The sequence below is a fragment of the Lissotriton helveticus genome, chromosome 9 (genome assembly GCF_964261635.1).
Source record: "Lissotriton helveticus chromosome 9, aLisHel1.1, whole genome shotgun sequence".
NCBI lineage: Eukaryota > Metazoa > Chordata > Amphibia > Caudata > Salamandridae > Lissotriton > Lissotriton helveticus.
The window spans coordinates 110,864,239-110,881,994 of record NC_136070.1 but is presented as its reverse complement, the minus strand read 5'-3'; the positions used below and the strand labels follow the sequence as shown (position 1 = coordinate 110,881,994).

Sequence of the window (17,756 nt, the reverse complement as noted above, 5' to 3'; positions counted from 1 at the left end):
TTCACATTCCCTGAATTGGCATCACCCTCGTTATTATTCGCCGAGGTGGTAGGGAATGAACACCCACTGCAGCAGGATGAGCTGCCAAAGTCCTTTGTGCCCGGATCCTATTGGTTGCTGCCTGCTGACTGTATGTGAGCATCTGCTACCTTCGGATCATTGTGGTGCCTAACTGCATCCCTCCAGCGCAATCACTAACGGTAGCACACGGACTGTCCTGCCTCAGTCACTCTCATATGGACATTCTTAGTCCTACCATAACCAATGGCCTGCACGGAATGTTAAGGTGATTTGTGGAGGTTCTTGTCCTTCCTCTCCACTCGTTACTGTGCTTCCTCTCCTCCTAATGCTTGTAGAATGTGACCTCTCTGCCCTTTCTTCATTACCCTCGGTGAGAGTGTTAGTGGTCTGTGACTTTCAGCTGGGGCTGCCATAAGTGATATAAACGGAAAGGCTTTCCTTGTATAAAGTAAATTTTATAAAAAGTGCTCCGCAGATACATCTCTGAATGGGTGTAGATTTCCGACGTTTTTTGCTTCACAAACCTTTCTAGGAGTACACCTAGAAAGCTGCACCCGTGAAAAGGTGTCCATTCATTCTCGGAAAAGAATCCTAGATGAATATTAAGCTGTTTGGGCTCCAATGGACTAAAAGGTCACCTTCATAAATCTAGGGGTCGATTAGGATGTAGGGCAGATCGCCACCACCCGCATGGCGGTGGCGATCCGCCCTGCATCCTTCCCCGCCTGCCATTTATTTCCCCCGCCATATTAGTATGGCGGGGGGGGGGGGGGGGGGGGGGGACCCGGCGAAGGGAAAGAGAGTCCGCTGGTTTTCTGTTGGTCGACCAGTCGACCGGGCAGAAAAGGGGCTATATATGGTGGCGGTGTCTGCTAGACACCGCCATCCATATTAGCACGGGCAGATGAGCATGGCTTTCCAAGGCGGAGACCCCGCCACGGAAAGCCATGCGGAGTCTGCTTTCAGGGGCCTGTTGCGGGCCCGCCAGGCTATTGGGGGGGTGCACATGGGGGTACCTATGGTACCCCCCTGCATTGTCATAGACATGGTGGCAGGCACCTCGCTGTGCCTGTCACCTTGTGAATGACAATGCACACAGTGCATTCTCAGCATTGTAGTTGGCAGTGCTGTGAGCATGGCGGTGGCATCCTAATTGCAGGTGCGGCACCGCCGCACCACTGGCAGATGGTCCCAGCACCTCTAGGGTGGCGGGCGGAGTAAAGCCCGCCCGCCATCCTTATCGGCCCTTAAGTATTTGCACTCAGAAATCTGATTTACAAGCTCAAATAAAAGTGCAAAGTCCATTTGCACACGTGTTTTAAGTAACCAACGTGTTTAAATGAGCGTTTTAATTATGCAGTGAATATTTTTCTTTTGTTTTCTATTAGAAGCCCACCGAAGATGGATACGGAGACCAGCTTTCCGAAGAACCTGCCACCGAAAAAGTAAATATTTTCAAACAATGTTTTAGAAAAAGCTTACATATGTCCAGCCCACCAGGTAGTCACTTGACTATTCTTTGAGGATTTAAGCCAGGCTGGAAGGCAATCATTCTTTCTATCCAACATGAGATGCTCGTAGAAAATCTAGTAATCTTCCAAACTGTCCATACGTCCCAGACCGGCCTTGGCAATAGACTGCTGATTTATGTATACTGTAGCCTATAGAGAGGTATACGTTCTGTTATAGAGACAGTTTTTTAAAAATATTCTTTTACAAATTTGAATTTGAAACCTAGGACCCCATTAGGATGCCGGGCGGATCGCCACCGCCATGCGGGCGGTGGCGATCCGCCCAACATCCTTCGCCGCCCGCCACCTATTTCAGCCCGCCATATTACTATGGTGGGGGGGGAGACCGCGGCGGACGAGTTACATATGGTGGCGGTGTCTGTTAGACACCGCCATCCATATTAGGAAGTGGGCGGGAACATGCTTTTCCATGGCGGCGTTGCCACCACGGAAAGGCATGCAGGAATGTCTTGTGGGGGCCCGTTGCGGGCCCCCAGGGACTCCGGGGGGTGCACATGGGGGGTACCTATGGTAATCCCCTGCACTTCACTGTACAACGTGGCAGGCACCGCACGGTGCCTGTCACATTGTGCATTGAAGTGCGCAATGTGCATTTTTAGCATTGCGGCGAGCGGTGCTTTCAGCACCACCCGCCACAATGTTAAAAATGCAGGATGCGCCCGCCAGTGTGGCGGGCGCATCCTAATGGCCCCCACGGGACTGCCACCCTCTTGGCGGGCGGCCCCGTTTTACTCCGGGATTGTACGCTTGCCATCTTAATGGGGCCCCTAGGATTAGCTGTTCCATCAGTGATCATACTATGTTTACTGATATGCAAGTGTGAGGGAATGCTCTATTTCCAACATATAATACCTCTACCCTTAGCACAAATAGCATGTTCCATATACTTTCACTACTTCCATTGTTCTCTACATTCATAATTTAGTAAGCCATTACATATCAGCCCAGAATATCTGACATAATATTGACGTTAAAAATATTGGAGGCGGAATATCGACGTCAAGAATATCGAAGTCGTATCTACATTACAAATATATCGGAAAAGAAATATCGGAAAAAAGATTTTGTTGTAAAAAATGTCGTTATTTTTATGGTTAAAAATAATGTATAATTAAATAAATAATACATATAATTAAAATAGACATAGTTAAAAAGATGTTTAAAATTATAAGATACAGATGTAATGTAAAATAATAAATAAACATATGCATATCAAATATAATATATATACTTATTAATATTTACAATTAATTACTCAAATGACTTATAAATTGTTCAAATACATTTTATAAATTATAAATACATTCATTACATTAACTAAAACAGTAAATATTGGATAGCGTAGGGGTAAAAATTAATATTCCAACTCCAGAGGGTGCAACAGTAGGGAAAGTGTTGGATAACTTAGGGGTTAAAATTTCTATTCCAACTCCTGAGGGTGCAAAAGTAGAGAAAGTGTTGGCTAGCGTACGGGTTAAAATTACTATTCCAACTCCAGAGGATGCAATAGTAGGGAATGTGTTGGATAGCGTAGGGGTCAAAATAACTTACTAATAATCAAAATAGATTTTTTGTAAAAAATAATAATGAAATTATTAAATTTCAACAAATTAATTAAAAATACCAATACATAATTAATTAAAAATAATTACCAATTAATAATTTAATAACCATTAAAATAAACACAATGACATAATACTTATTAAAAATGTATTACCAAATAATAATTAAAACAAAAAAATCAATACCAAAAAACAATAACTATTAAAAAAAACATTGCAGCAATTAATTATTAATGAACAATACATTATTGATACATACCAGTAAATTAAAAATAATCAAATTTAATTACCAACTAATAATTATTGAACAAGAAATTAATTTAATTTAAAAACAAACTATTAATTATTAAAAATGTATTACCAATTAATAATTGTTTAACAATAATGTAATTATCAATACTCAACATTAAATAAATATTTACTTAATTACAATTAAATTACTTCCCACCCTATTACCCTATAACCTCACAACACACTTCAATAATAAATTAATACACTTAATATAATTACCAATTAATCATTTAATAAAAATTCATTACCAATTAATAATTATTTAACATTAAAATATTTATCAATACCAATAAATAACAATTAATTAATTACTTAATTATAACTAAATTACTTTCCACCCTATTCCCCTATAAACCTACAACCCGCTACAGAACTAAAACGCACAATTTATTTAAAAATATTTAATAATTCCTAAAAAATATTTAATTAATTTACTAAAATTAAATTACTTCCCACCCTATTCCTCTACAAACCCACAACCCTCTACAGTACTAACACGCATAATTTAATTAAAAAAAGTATTGCTAACTTCTAAAAATGTAATACATATATTTCAAAACTAGTACAATAATTAACAAAAATTATAAAAACAAACATATAAAATACATAATAAAATACATAACACTAATATTAATATCGATATTAGTAACATCGATATTTTTACTATCGATATTACTAACTTCGATATTAACAAAAAATATATATCCTACCTTCAGGTCGATATTTTGGTGGTTGATATTCTTGATTTCGATATTCTGTCTCTCTGATATTTTAAACTCGATATTCTTGTTTGTCGAAAAAAAAAGTCAATATTTAGACTGTTTGCCATCAGCCCAATTTGTTATTGAGACTAAGTGGAGTATCTTTCTTATAGTGTCTACTATTTTTCAGGTGTGCTTCATTCTTGCATTCCTCGCATTAATTTTGTGACATTTCTCTCCCCGTTTCACATCGATCAATTATCAACTCGCATGTTTGTGATGATTTCTATAATGTTGAAAGATGACATCATGAGTACTATATTCTAGTCCAGCTTTCCTTTCTACAGACCATTGTAACTTAGAAGTATAACGTTAGTACAATTAATCAAGTTGAGGTATACCAATATCATGACTACTGATGCCACAATGCAAAAAAGAAATCCACAGAGCTGGACCATGGTATTCCTAAGGACCTAGGCTCATTTGGTTACCTTATCAATACCATAATTTAGAGGCATTTCCCAAAGCGACATATGAGAATACAAAAGCCAAATATCAACTATAGGTATAGATATAGGTATCTTCCACTTTCTAAATAATGTCTAACTTTCTGTTTTACATCTAGGGGCCATCAACCTGTTTTCAAATATGTGAAGAGGTCATATTAGCTAAAGTAGCTACTAACACTCATGAAGTAAGTGTTTGCTTATCTTGCATTTTTCCTACCTTAGTCATTTCCTAATGTACTGAAGGAACCTAGGCTCATTTGGTTACCTCATCAATACCATAATTTAGAGGCATTTCCCAAAGCGACATATGAGAATACAAAAGCCAAATATCAACTATAGGTATAGATATAGGTATCTTCCACTTGCTAAATAATGTCTAACTTTCTGTTTTACATCTAGGGGCCATCAACCTGTTTTCAAATATGTGAAGAGGTCATATTAGCTAAAGTAGCTACTAACACTCATGAAGTAAGTGTTTGCTTATCTTGCATTTTTCCTACCTTAGTCATTTCCTAATGTACTGAAGGAACCTAGGCTCATTTGGTTACCTCATCAATACCATAATTTAGAGGCATTTCCCAAAGCGACATATGAGAATACAAAAGCCAAATATCAACTATAGGTATAGATATAGGTATCTTCCACTTGCTAAATAATGTCTAACTTTCTGTTTTACATCTAGGGGCCATCAACCTGTTTTCAAATATGTGAAGAGGTCTTATTAGCTAAAGTAGCTACTAACACTCATGAAGTAAGTGTTTGCTTATCTTGCATTTTTCCTACCTTAGTAATTTCCTAATGTACTGAAGGAACCCCTTGATTATCATTTGGACTGCAAGAGAGGAGGAACATATTGAAAATATCTATTCCAAAACCCCCCAAAAAATAAAATAGTTGCCTACTCTAGATTGCTGACAACATCCTGCATCAACAATGAAATGTGGGTATTTTATTAATCAATATTTATATCAGGTAAAGATATTTGAAATTCAGAAGGCAATGCAGAAAAGTTGAGAAGACATTCCGTATTGTTAGAAAGCATAACTGGATTTTTGTTCTCTTCTAGGAACCAGCCAAAGATGTCCCTAAAGACAGGCAGTCATTGGAAGAATCCACGTTTGAAAAAGTAACTACATTTCGCAAGAAATATGTATTGAAAAATGCCTTCATTTGTGTCTGTATTATAGAATCCTATGAGTAACCTCTTAAAGTTACATCATTATGGCTGGCAAAACCTGCCTCAAGGATATCTGATCCGATTCCAAAGCAGGTCAGAGTATTGAAGGATTTCATATTCCATGAGTCCTAAACCAGGGTTGGAAGCAGTGTACAGGTCGGTCAACACTTGTACCATTTTTGTCCAGTGATTGAACTACAGAAATACTTCTTCACTTCTTCTTCTTTTTGCCTTGTTGTTATTCTACTTCCTTTTCTCCTTTGTTTTCTTTTATATATACTGCATGCCAGTATTTGAGCCATCATTTTAGGTTTCTCGACTGGGCCAACTTAGCTTCTCTAACAAGCAAATGTCAAAGGACGTGCATTGCATCTATCCCGCAACAAAAAACATTCAATACCTATATTTCACTGGGCCCATACCCTCTCCCTATTTTGTAGGTTATTCAATTTTTGTCAACTATTAATGTGGTTTGATGCTATTCAGTTTAACCTGTTTTTCAGCTCTTCAGAGGAATCCTTCAGAGGATCCTCCCATCCCTTCTCTGCCATGTTCCATTTGTACATGATTTATTTATCTTTTGTCTTGCTTTTGAGCCCTTTTCTATGATCAGTATTTTCCTCATTTCTGTCTGTAATTCAATACTGATAATTTAGGACAGTGTTCACTGTGATATTACAGTCTGTTATACACACCAGTACACAGGAGACTAGAGATGTGTTTGACCTCATAGTGTACATTCAGGGGCCGATTCTGATTCGGTAAAATCCCTTTACAAATAGCCGTACGGAGCATATTTCCCGTACGAATTGTACGCGTAAACGTCCCCGTACATACGATGCAGTACGATTTGGATCCAAAGCAGATCTCCATACGAATCGTACTAAAACCGTATAACTAAAAAATAAGTGCGATTTGTATCCAGAATACGCAGTAGGCGACGTCCGTACGTAATTAAGCAGCAGTTTCCGGCCCTGCAAGTACAATTCGTCTCTGCGACACCTCGTACGACTCTTTTTCTACAGGAGTTAAAAACATCCGGCATAGCAGAGTCCGACCCGAACCGCATTCCCGGTACGCGACGTACACGCAATGAACCCCATCGCCCATGTCATCCCAGTCCTGTACGCCTAGGACATGGTGCGAGAACAACAACCAGGGGCTAGAGGGGGTGAGCGGCGAGAAACATCGCCCATACCAAAGTCCCACCCCATAATCATCACCACCAATGTCCGGTTACCTGGTGGGCATGTCCAGCAACCCCTGCGAACCGCATCAATGGAAGGATACTCCTCGATCTGGCCCTGCATATTACCTTCACATTGGTGTGTGCAGGTGTGGGCCGGCTCGTTGAGTTGTATTTGCTTCTGTTTATTTGTTTCCAACTCGGTCATACGAGACGTTCTCCGCGGTACGAGTCGTTTTCACCCTCCTTATGCTGTTTTACGGGGTTCGCTTGCGCGTAGTTCAGTGTTGTCTCGTATTTGATTGTGTGGTTTGCTCATACGCGGCGTTTTCCATACGAATCGCATTCTGATTCCCCAGTCTGGATCATACTTGTCGGGTCGTACAGCATGTTTACGATTCTTACGGTTCACTTTGAGGGTCCGTGTCGTACGGATTTTCCCTTGCTATTCATACGGTTTGCATTGATTTGGTCGTATATTTTTCCTACGAATCGTACTACGGGGTTTGGACGGTAATTGGAAGAGTCATACGGAAAGGGCTACGGATTCGATACAGTCGTACGGATTAGTTTACCGAATCGGAATCGGACCTACAGTGTAGCACTATGGCAATGGGACTCTGTGAGTTTACATGACAGCTATACAGAACATGGCATATACACATTTAGGGTTAAATGATTTTCTCTACGTCCATTTTCCCTTCAGAGCCAACCGGCTACTTTCCAACTAATTGAAGACATCAAATTAGACATGGTAAGTATTTTAAAATAGCAAAACACGTTTAGAAAGTAGGCTTAGTCCCCTCCTAGAAACAAGAATAAGGACATTGATTACATATTTGCACAAAAGGGAGTTTGTAACCGGTCTAGCATTCTTTCCTTACTCCCAAGGCTGACGCTGCAAAACCGAAGAATGTGCACAGCTGGTTCTTATGAAGCCAAATCTGGGAACACATTTCTTCCATAATCTGATCAAGTTAAGGAGTCTACAGTTTGGAAGGATTTGTGCCAATATCACCCGCTCATTTACACTCCTGTATCGGAAGTGTGGCAAGCTACTGGTTCGCACGGGTTGTATCTTTCTCTAACGTAACAATCTTGTATAATTGTCCACCACCTGTCCATACTGGAACTAGCATGTTGCTGTCTATAATCAGTGATTGACAGTTTTATTTTCACACTGTATATTTTGCGACTTTTCCTTATTAAATTTTGCATGTCCAAATTAACAATGCACATCCATCATAAATCCTAATACAAAACAGGGTGTTTGTCTTGCTAACAGTAGTATTAAGGGCTATTGCACTTTTTTGCTGTTAAATGTTAGTTTTTTTGTGAAATGTCAACAGTAAAAAGCCCAGTGCATGGTTCTACTCATCAAAGGAGAAAGTGGAAATTGAATCTGTATACTGATTTGTGAGAAAATGCCCTTTCTTTCACGTCACACCCTTTTTGCAGCCTTTTATTTCTGAAAATGAGTGCACTTCTGTGGATGTGCTGTGACGCTTAAAACATGTAATGGCTAATCCCTGACTCACATATTTAACTCTCCAGCGAGGCCACAGTGTATGGTGCCGAAACTACACCCATAGCATGGAAAGGTAAATGTCACATGTGGACAGCAGCACTTATTGTGCCATCCTCTAGTGTAACAAAGAACACATGGCTTCAACCTAACTGGTGTAATGTGTCTTACTAACAAGAACAACGGTAAGGGTAAACGCACTGTAGCACAGAAAACAACCAAATTTATAAATGAAATCCACACTGAATTGTCTTTACCTTGATCTGCAGTCCGCTCAAAACCTCAAATGGATCCACCGTCTAAAGATCCAAAAAACTGTCCAATGTAACCTCCAATGATTTGAGGGAACGGATTCCACTTCATATAAATATCACAGGGTCAAAGTTTGTTGATTCCCAAATTTTCACTTTATTCAAGTATCCGACACAAAATGACGACAGCTTCCAAATTCAATTTCAATATTTCAAGTAAATCCAGACAATCATCCATTAATCAAAACATCAAACAGCCGACGCGTTTCGTCTGATGACGGACATCATCAGGGCTTTCAATACAATCTATGCACAGATACAGTTTTCTTTTCCAGTGTAAATCAAACCAAATATCGACAGTACTCAAGATCTATGTTATTAATTCAGTCAGTGGTAAGACCTCAACTTCCCTCTCCTCATTCAGTGAATACTGTTCTGTTCTCACTAAAACTATCCAAAGTTCCAGTAAAGGGTTAACGTCACTCATGGTAATTCAATTAATTTTTCATTGTTTATGTATCTTATCTCAACAAATTCTGCTCATCCAATCCTGTTCTAAATCAAACGTCTTTGAGTATTCATGGCGGAAAGTCTCAGTCCGCGGCGACGGGCATCTCATCAAGCCTACGTGCCTTGTTGAGATAAGATACATGTGTGTCGGATACTTGAATAAAGTGAAAATTTGGGAATCAACAAACTTTGACCCTGTGATATTTATATGAAGTGGTGTAATGTGACTGTTGAAGTTTAAACCTGCCGCCCAACCTGACAAATAACCCTATAGACAGGAGAAAACTCTTCTTTTTTAATCTGAATAAGTTAACCGAATGTAGAACTTGGAGCACACAAGGTATGGTGCATAGTATTTAATAGTGGGACATGTAGAAATCAATGCTACCACGTCCATACAGTGACAATGCCTCACATGTTAGTTTCACTGTTGAAGACTCTGACTGTCCTTTCAGTAAAACTAGAGTCCTGATTAAAATATGAATTCTGCTATATTAAGTTTAGGACCAGCTAAAAATATAGATCAACCATGTATTTATTCAATGCAAATTCAATGAAGAAGTTGGATTTTTTATAAACATTTAGGAAATGCAACTTTTGGAAAGTTAACAGTTAGCTGACTCAAATGCCTCAAGACTAATATGCTTTAGCTCTATAGCAGCTGCCTAGCCAGTGCTTGACGTTAGTAAGGAGTGAAAACTGCTGCAAAGGCAGCAACAATGGTCTGGGAGTTGTTTTTCTTCCCCTTGCAGGAAGTTAAGTAAGGGTGGACCAAGGAACTTTATTAATTACTGAAGGGCCTGTCCTGTCACAAAAAAAAATGTAAAGTAAGGCCTAGGGAAGGCAACCCTTTGTCCCAAAGCCAGGCTGGGTCCAAACACGCTTGGAGGGGAGCTTCTCCAGAACTAGTTTTGAGTGTTCACAGAGGAGGAGTCTGCTTTTTTCTCTAGCCACACCTTTGGGTGGACACACAGGCTCTGCACAAGGGGTAAAGGGTTTCCTCATCTTTATTATCTGATAGAGACTTCTAGCTGCACATTCTATACCTCAGAATATTCCCCAGGCATCACACTGGATCTGGGATTTTCTTCTGAGCAGTCTCCCTTCACACTGATAAGTGCAATTGATCGGCTCCACATCAGCATTGCAGCATCATCTGCACCGGAAGTGGTGTGTGTGGTGCCTATATAGGCCCCACCCCAGTGCGCTGACCTCAGTTCCTTCTTTTACATGCCATCAGCTCGTATCCGTTTTGAGTTCCCCTCTGCCATTTTTGACTGGATTTTTCTAACCCTTTTATCAACACTTCAACCAGTGTGCCTTTTTTCTCCACTTTTTTGGAATATGTCTCTAAAGAAACTAGTGAGTTGTAAGTCTTTTTATGTCTGTCAAAGCCAAAAGGCAGACCACAACTTGGTTTGCCTTTAGTGCTTGGAGTTGTACCAGGTCCTGTGTGGATTGCAAGACTATGCATCCTAAGCCAATCAGAGTGCGAGCCATGAAGCTCCTAGTCTCACTACACATGACACTGCACTGCTCCCTTTCACAGTCGTGAGGGTAGAGTTGCCCCTGGTAACTTTTCTGCACTGGTTATAGAAGAGCCAGGTGTTACCCACGCCAATGAGCTAATCCCAACCATATATTTGGCACTCCAAGGTACCCTCCCATAGCACTTTCTGAACCTTTGGAAGAATGAAGGAAGGACTGCACCTGATGTCGAGACTTGTGCGGTGACCTGAAGGAGTTCGCCTGCTCCCACTTGTACCCAGGACAAAGAAGTGGACTCCCAGGGAAAGTTGACTGTCCGTTGCGGGCCCCAGGATGTTGGAGGGGGCACATGGGGGTACCTATGTTACAACCCTGTATATGCATGCACAACATGGCAGGCACTGCGCGGTGCCTGCCACGTTGTGCATGCAAATGCACAGCATGCTTTTTTGACATTGCGGCGTGTGATGCTGAAAGCACCGCCCGCCGCAATGTTAAAAATGCAGGATGTGCCCGCCAGTTTGGCTGGCGCATGCTAATTGTGTGTGCGGGACCACCGCACACATAGCGGGCGGTCCCATTTCACCTCAGGATGGCGGGTGGACAAAGTCCGCCCGCTATCTTAATGATGCCCTAAGTTTGAACTTCCCTGGGCGCAAAATTAGAATGTTCCCACCAGAAGCTCTACCTGCCAAAACCAATGGCTGCTGCAGGACTTCATCCAATGGCTATCCAACTTCGAGAGGACTTACTCAGATACAGCCTGCAACCTTGCCCCATCAGAGGATTGCAACTTCCATTAAAGAAACCAAGGACCTGATTTTGAGTTTGGCAGGAGGTGTATGCATTGTTTCCTTGAAACTATGCAAGGAATGTATCGAGCAGATCTCGATACATCTTCTGCCATAGGTGCCTTGACTCTGGCCGTTCAGCCAGAAATACAGTTGTTCACAAGGAACTCATTACAATAAAAATGATGTGTAAGGACTATTAATTTCTTGGGTATAAATTAAAAATGCAGTTAGCGTGGATAAGCATAACATTCTAACAATATCATTTCATTCATTGTCGTGAAGCATCAGTCTCAGAAGAGAAATAGCACACAGAGAACAGAATTTCTGTTGTGGCCACTCAAGCTGAAAATGGGCATTATTTTTATTTGCAAATACAGTACTTAGAAAAAGAATTCTACTGTGTATTCACACTATAAACAAGATAATATTAAAACGTGACTAGATTGACTCTGGCTGTGACTCGAAGTTGTGTTTGTTATTTGCCAAGATGAACCAAATGGCAATCTATAACCACGAGGCGAAGCTGACTCACAGTAAGTTGAGGAAGTCAAAGTTCCATTCTCAGTCATAAATAAACGGTGTGGTGGTCCCGGTTGAAGTGGAGGGTGTTAAAGTGCTGTCGCTCCAAAAGTTGCTCTTTTGACCAGTCTTCAAAGAAGTTAGAAAAGTAGTAGAGGAGCCATAAAAAACAATAAATGTCCAAACAGCGTTCACCTAGATCTTTCAACTCACACCACTCAGAGTCACATGGCGCACCAAGCAATTCTAAGTCACAAAGCATCCCTCAAGAAGTGGAGTTGGCTTCATTGCTGATCCCATGTCAAATTTCTTTTGATCGGTTGGCAATGCCAGATCAGCTTCACCAGCTTGTTAGCTATGGGCAAGACCTTTGGTGCCACACCAGATCCCACCGGAGCGCCTTAGGTCCTCATGGATCCATCGAGGACTCCAGCTGGTCTCCCATCATCAGATTCATCCTGGATGGAAGCTGCGCCTCTCGACCTCATGCCAATGCTGGCTGTGATTCTATTGAATCTGAATCTACAGCACCTCTACCTCCATCCTGGGAGCTGAATTCAACACCACTATTGCAATGTCCAAAGCCACTGACTCCATATCGGCATCAATTACAAAGTCGCTGGTCGAAGACTCGGTTGTTTTATTGGCTCCTGAAGCCCATGCTTCTCTTCCTAGACTTAGGTTATATGCTCATTATGAAACTGGCTGTTCAAGAGAGGAGTTCATTTTTGTTGAGGAATAACAGCTCTTTGATCATGGTGATATTTATGTAAATCTTCAGTGTCCTAAACACCCCTCTAGATATTGGCCTTGCTTCTCCAAACCCTACTTTTGCCAGTGAGGAAACAGTATATGATGTGACAGTCATCGGGAGAGCAGTACAAATTACTGGTTGTGCTCTGCTTACTGAGGAGGTGAAGACAACTCTCCTAACAGAAGTCTTGAACACAGCACAAGCCACTCAGGAACCTTTGTTACGGTTCAGGGAGTATCATGAGTGTTGCATCCAGGGGCCACTGTGCAAGTTCACACCCTTTGTCTGTAACAAGCATAAGCATCATCATGTGTTGGTAGCCTCCATGGCTCCATCCCTATGCGTGTGTGTAACATCACTTGCAGCAGTGGTAGGCACCATGCGTATCTAATATGGATTGGTTTGTAAATATACCAACCCCGGCGGCAGTGGTAGGCACTGTACATGTATATTCTTGGCTCCCACCAATTGACAACCATGTGCAGAATGAAGCAACCGTTTGAGCGTGCATTTGTGCAATTAGCTTCATCAGCATAATTACTAGAGAGACCATTTGCACGTGGACCCGTGCAGCATTACCATAATTACGTCTGTTACAAATGCGCAGCATTACCATTATTGAGGGGGCTAGCAACGTGTTAGAAACAGCTGCTGTGTGCCTAAAGACCTTTTTTTCACGTGTATCGCAGGCAATTTAAGCAACACAATGAAGACAGTTGTTGCTTAGTGTTAGAAATGGGGGTGTCTATTTGGCAATGGCTTGCACCCTGTCCAAGTAGGGCCCCTTACTTTAGTCAGGGCAAGGGGCTAATACAGCTATGATAACCCCTGCTCACCTTCCTTTAGCTTGGCACGAAGAGTCAGGCTTATCTCAGGGGCAATGTGTACGGCATTTGTACAAAGCATGAGATTCTATGAATGTGAAGAGGTGCAAAAAAATTTTTTTATATGTTTTTTAAAAGGTTTTTATAATGATCCAATGAAATACTAGGCTCTCTCTTAGATGTGAAAAGACAAGAGCACAATGTGCTTGTTAAAATACCCCTCACACACTAAAAAAATCCTTTAGTGTCATGCTTCATCATAGGGGTCTTCCCGTCCCTATAACGGGGCGGGCGTGCTACGACCAAACGAACTACGCGGGAGCACTATAAATGTGACAGGGCTATGTGTCGGTGTGGGGGTGTCAGTGAAGTGTAGGGACCTAACTAGTGAGTGCAAAAAAAGTACAAAAATTAAAAATTCCCTGGCTTAGTAGAAAAATATATTTTATTTGCTTCTCTAGCTGGGAACGTTAAGAAGGGGAGTGTGAGGTAGAGCAATAGCTAGCTACCTAGTCGACATGTTTCGTAAGCAGTCCCCTACTGCCTACTCATCAGGACCATATCGTGGTCCCTACTGCTAATAGCTCAGTTCTACAGTGAAAAGCCTGCTGTCCTACAAATAAAACAGCAAAAATAAGCTGAATATTTGAGCTTCAGGGCATGAGCTGGCCCAGGTGAAGCGTGGTACTTCGCAATGAATACCAAAAAGAAATAGTACAATAATGACCAATGGTCTCTGTAAATAAAAAGGAGAAAAAGAGAGGGAGAAAATAACACAAATTCATGTTTTTCTTCGATCGAAATACTGCTACAATTGATCTATTGTAACATTGATAACATTGTAAATAGAGCGAATCGCTTTTAGTTCCTAAAAGCGTTTGTTTTGCCTTATTTGATACAAAGCAATCATTATACACCTCTCATGGCTGGTTGGTTATACCAGATGTTTCACACAGAACCCTCCAACTGAAGGGGTTCGCATTTGTGTCATCACCCATACAAATGTGACTCAACACACTCACACATTCAACCCAACAGATAAGAGAAATGAGACCCTTATTTTTAGTTTTTCTAGAAAAGAGCGGTATTCTAAGAAAGAGTGGTAATGTCGGCCGAGGCCATCATGATAGCGTTATACATACTCTCTTTTTCAATGTTCAGTGCCCCATGAGCTTGCAGGAGGAGGGTGTTCGGCGCGGTCGACTGAAAAAATAATAAATACAGCCGCACCCATTTGTTATATACAGCTCGTGTCTACGTTTTTAAATGCCCCTGTGACCCATTTATTAGAGACTCGAGGTCTGAGTCTGTTACTTACATCACCGGCATCAGAGTATGCCTCTGTTCCTACCTCCGTGCTGCTCCGAGGACTGTCGGTCTCTCGCTTGCGGCACAGTTATAAGAAACCATTTCCTTCCGCGTTGTCTGCTGCATCAGATTGACGCCCACAGAGTGAACTAGAGCGCTGACCTAAGATGCGCGCCGCTATTTGGCACAAAGTGGAGTGAAAACCGGAAGTCTTTCTACGCTTTCCACTACTCATTCTAAGGAGATCGCTGATGTATACAAAAAATTCTACATTTGATCTTATGTTTCTGAATTGTTAGTCTCCCATATATTATCCATATATCCCACTCAGATGATCTCAAGTAGTTTCAGTAATTACCAGACGTTATTCATATACAGAAATTTGTTCATGGAGCTCTGTGGTCTCATTATGCAGTGTATGAGAGCTTTGTTATAAACATTGGGTTCAGGCTATGTGGAATTAAAGTTGTCCCCAAGGTATGTCATCGTTCAAACCTATTTTGTGGGATTGGATGCGAAACACCCACCTCTGTTCTTTTTCCAAAAGGAACTTTTCGTTGCCCACCTGTTCTATCACAGTCCAAGATATTTCTTCGGGTCTGTGGTTCTTTTCCAGAAAGTGGTTGGTGAGTTTTGTACTTGATTTTTTGCATTTTATAGTGCTCTTGTGCTCACCTATCCGGATTTTTACGGCCCTACTCGTCATTCCTGCATATTCAAGTTTGCAGGGACAGGTGATTAGGTAAACAACATTTGCACTATTGCAATTACTGAAGTTCCTTTGTTCCCAAACGGTCCCATTGTTGAAGGTCAGGTTGTTGCTTTTGTTTGTTAGAAAACAGACTTTGCAACCTCCACATGGATGATGGCCATGTACAAAGTTCGGATTCTTTTGCCCATTGTTGTTATTAGATTTTGGTCTTGTGTGGACCAAGACATCCCTTATGCTTTGTGCTTTTTTGTGTGAGAAGATTGGTTTTGGTATTTGCAGACCACCACTGTTCAAAATCTTCCAATTTTTGTTGATAATCTTTGTCACTTGGTTTGAACTCGTGTTGTATGTGGTCACGCAAATAGGTCTTTTCTCCTCCTCTTTAGGCATTTTGTCTTCCAAAAGACTCTCTCGGCAGTTGTTTTTGGCTCGTTTGTATGCCTGATCAATAATTTTGTTTGGGTACATTCTAGCTTCTAATTTCTTTTTTAGATCCTTGGACTGAAGCTTGAAATTATCGATCTCTGCAGTTCCTGCGAAGGCGCAGAAACTGGCCATAAGGGAGATTGTCCCGTAGATGTTTTGGGTGGAAACTGTTATACATCAATAAACAGTTTTTTGAAGTATTTTTAAAGTGGGTAGTTGTCATTAATCTTCCATTCTTGGGAAATATATTCAAATCCAGGAAGACCAGATTGCTGTTAGAGGTAGTACTTGTGAATTTCAAGTAGTCATCTTGTAAATTCAAGCAACTTAGGAATTGTTCGGAAGCCCTTTTATCTCCATCCCAGATGATAAGGATCTCATCGATGTATCGTTTCCACATTTTGATGTTATCTCTGAAAGGGTTGTTAGAATTCAGTATTTTGGTCACCTCTAGGTGATGTACATAAAGTCCAGCTATGCTAGGGGCAAATGTGCTTCCCATGCTACAGCCGTGTTTTTGTAAGTATAAGACGCCTTTGTATTCGAAGAAATTTTCTTTCAGTGCTAGGGAGCAGCATTCCATCACCACATTCCGCGGTGTTTGATATTCCCAAAAGTCTTCAAATAGGACATCTTCGACAATCTCCAATGTTGCGTGGTGTGGCAAGCTGGTATAGAGACTCTCCACGTCACAGCTAATCAACAGCTGAGTGTTGGGGTCGAAGGTGACATCTTCCAGTAGATTCAGTACATCTTTTGTATCCCTGAGATACGTTGAAGTTTTTTGGACTATCGGTCTAAGGAAAGCGTCTGCAAATCTCGAGCTAGGTTCCAGAATAGACCCGATACCCGACACAATTGGTCGTCCCGGAGGGTTCTGCAGATTTTTGTGAATTTTAGGTAGTGTATACATATATGGGATTCTTGGGTTTTTTTGGCAGAGGAATTCTCCTTCCTTTTTCGTGATCCAATCATGTGCTAATGCCTCCTCTACCATTGTAGAGATCTTGATTGTTATTCTTTCCGTGGGATTGGTTCGAAGAATCTCGTAGTTCCTTTCGTCCTTGAGTAGTTTCATACATTCAATATCATACTGTTCTACACTCTGTATGACAGTTGCACCACCCTTGTCAGCCGGCTTTACTATGATACACTTGTTGTTACTCAGCTCTCGTAGTGCTTGTCGTTCCTCGTTACTTATGTTTTGAAAAGTGCATCTTTCCCGTGGGTTCATGTTTTCAAGTTCCCTCATTACTGACTTCTCAAATGCAAGAAGTTCAATTGGAAGGGTGTTGTCCATTGGTGTAAAGGTCGATTTTGGTCTTAGTTTTGTATCCCCGTGTTCCGTTTCATCTTTCTTATCTTTAAAGAAGACTTGCAACTTCAAGCATCGCATGAATTCCTGTACTTCTTTGCAAAGATGGAATTTGTCCATATTGGCAGTAGGCACATATCCCAGGCCTTTTTCCAGTACTCTTTTTTGTGCCTCTGTTAGTTCAATGTCTGAAAGGTTCACCACTAGACTCACTTCTGGTTCTTTGTGGCGCCTGTCAAGTCAAGTCAAGTCAAGTCAAGTTGCTTGAATTTACAAGATGACTACTTGAAATTCACAAGTACTACCTCTAACAGCAATCTGGTCAGAGCTCCATGAACAAATTTCTGTATA

General features: G+C 41.0%; 1 protein-coding gene across 8 annotated transcripts in view; it reads left to right on the top strand.

Annotated features, from left to right (window-relative positions):
- LOC144780983 (uncharacterized) overlaps window positions 1–17,756 on the top strand; it is a 1,867,627-nt gene that overhangs the window by 799,326 nt on the left and 1,050,545 nt on the right. For 7 of the 8 annotated variants that reach the window (XM_078659579.1, XM_078659578.1, XM_078659577.1 and 4 more), the window contains 5 exons: window positions 1,410–1,466; window positions 4,733–4,801; window positions 5,016–5,084; window positions 5,299–5,367; window positions 5,683–5,742. In XM_078659579.1, the coding sequence (XP_078515705.1) occupies window positions 1,410–1,466; window positions 4,733–4,801; window positions 5,016–5,084; window positions 5,299–5,367; window positions 5,683–5,742 (324 nt within the window). The remainder of the gene's footprint in view (window positions 1–1,409; window positions 1,467–4,732; window positions 4,802–5,015; window positions 5,085–5,298; window positions 5,368–5,682; window positions 5,743–17,756) is intronic. The other variant, XM_078659581.1, reaches the window with a different exon arrangement.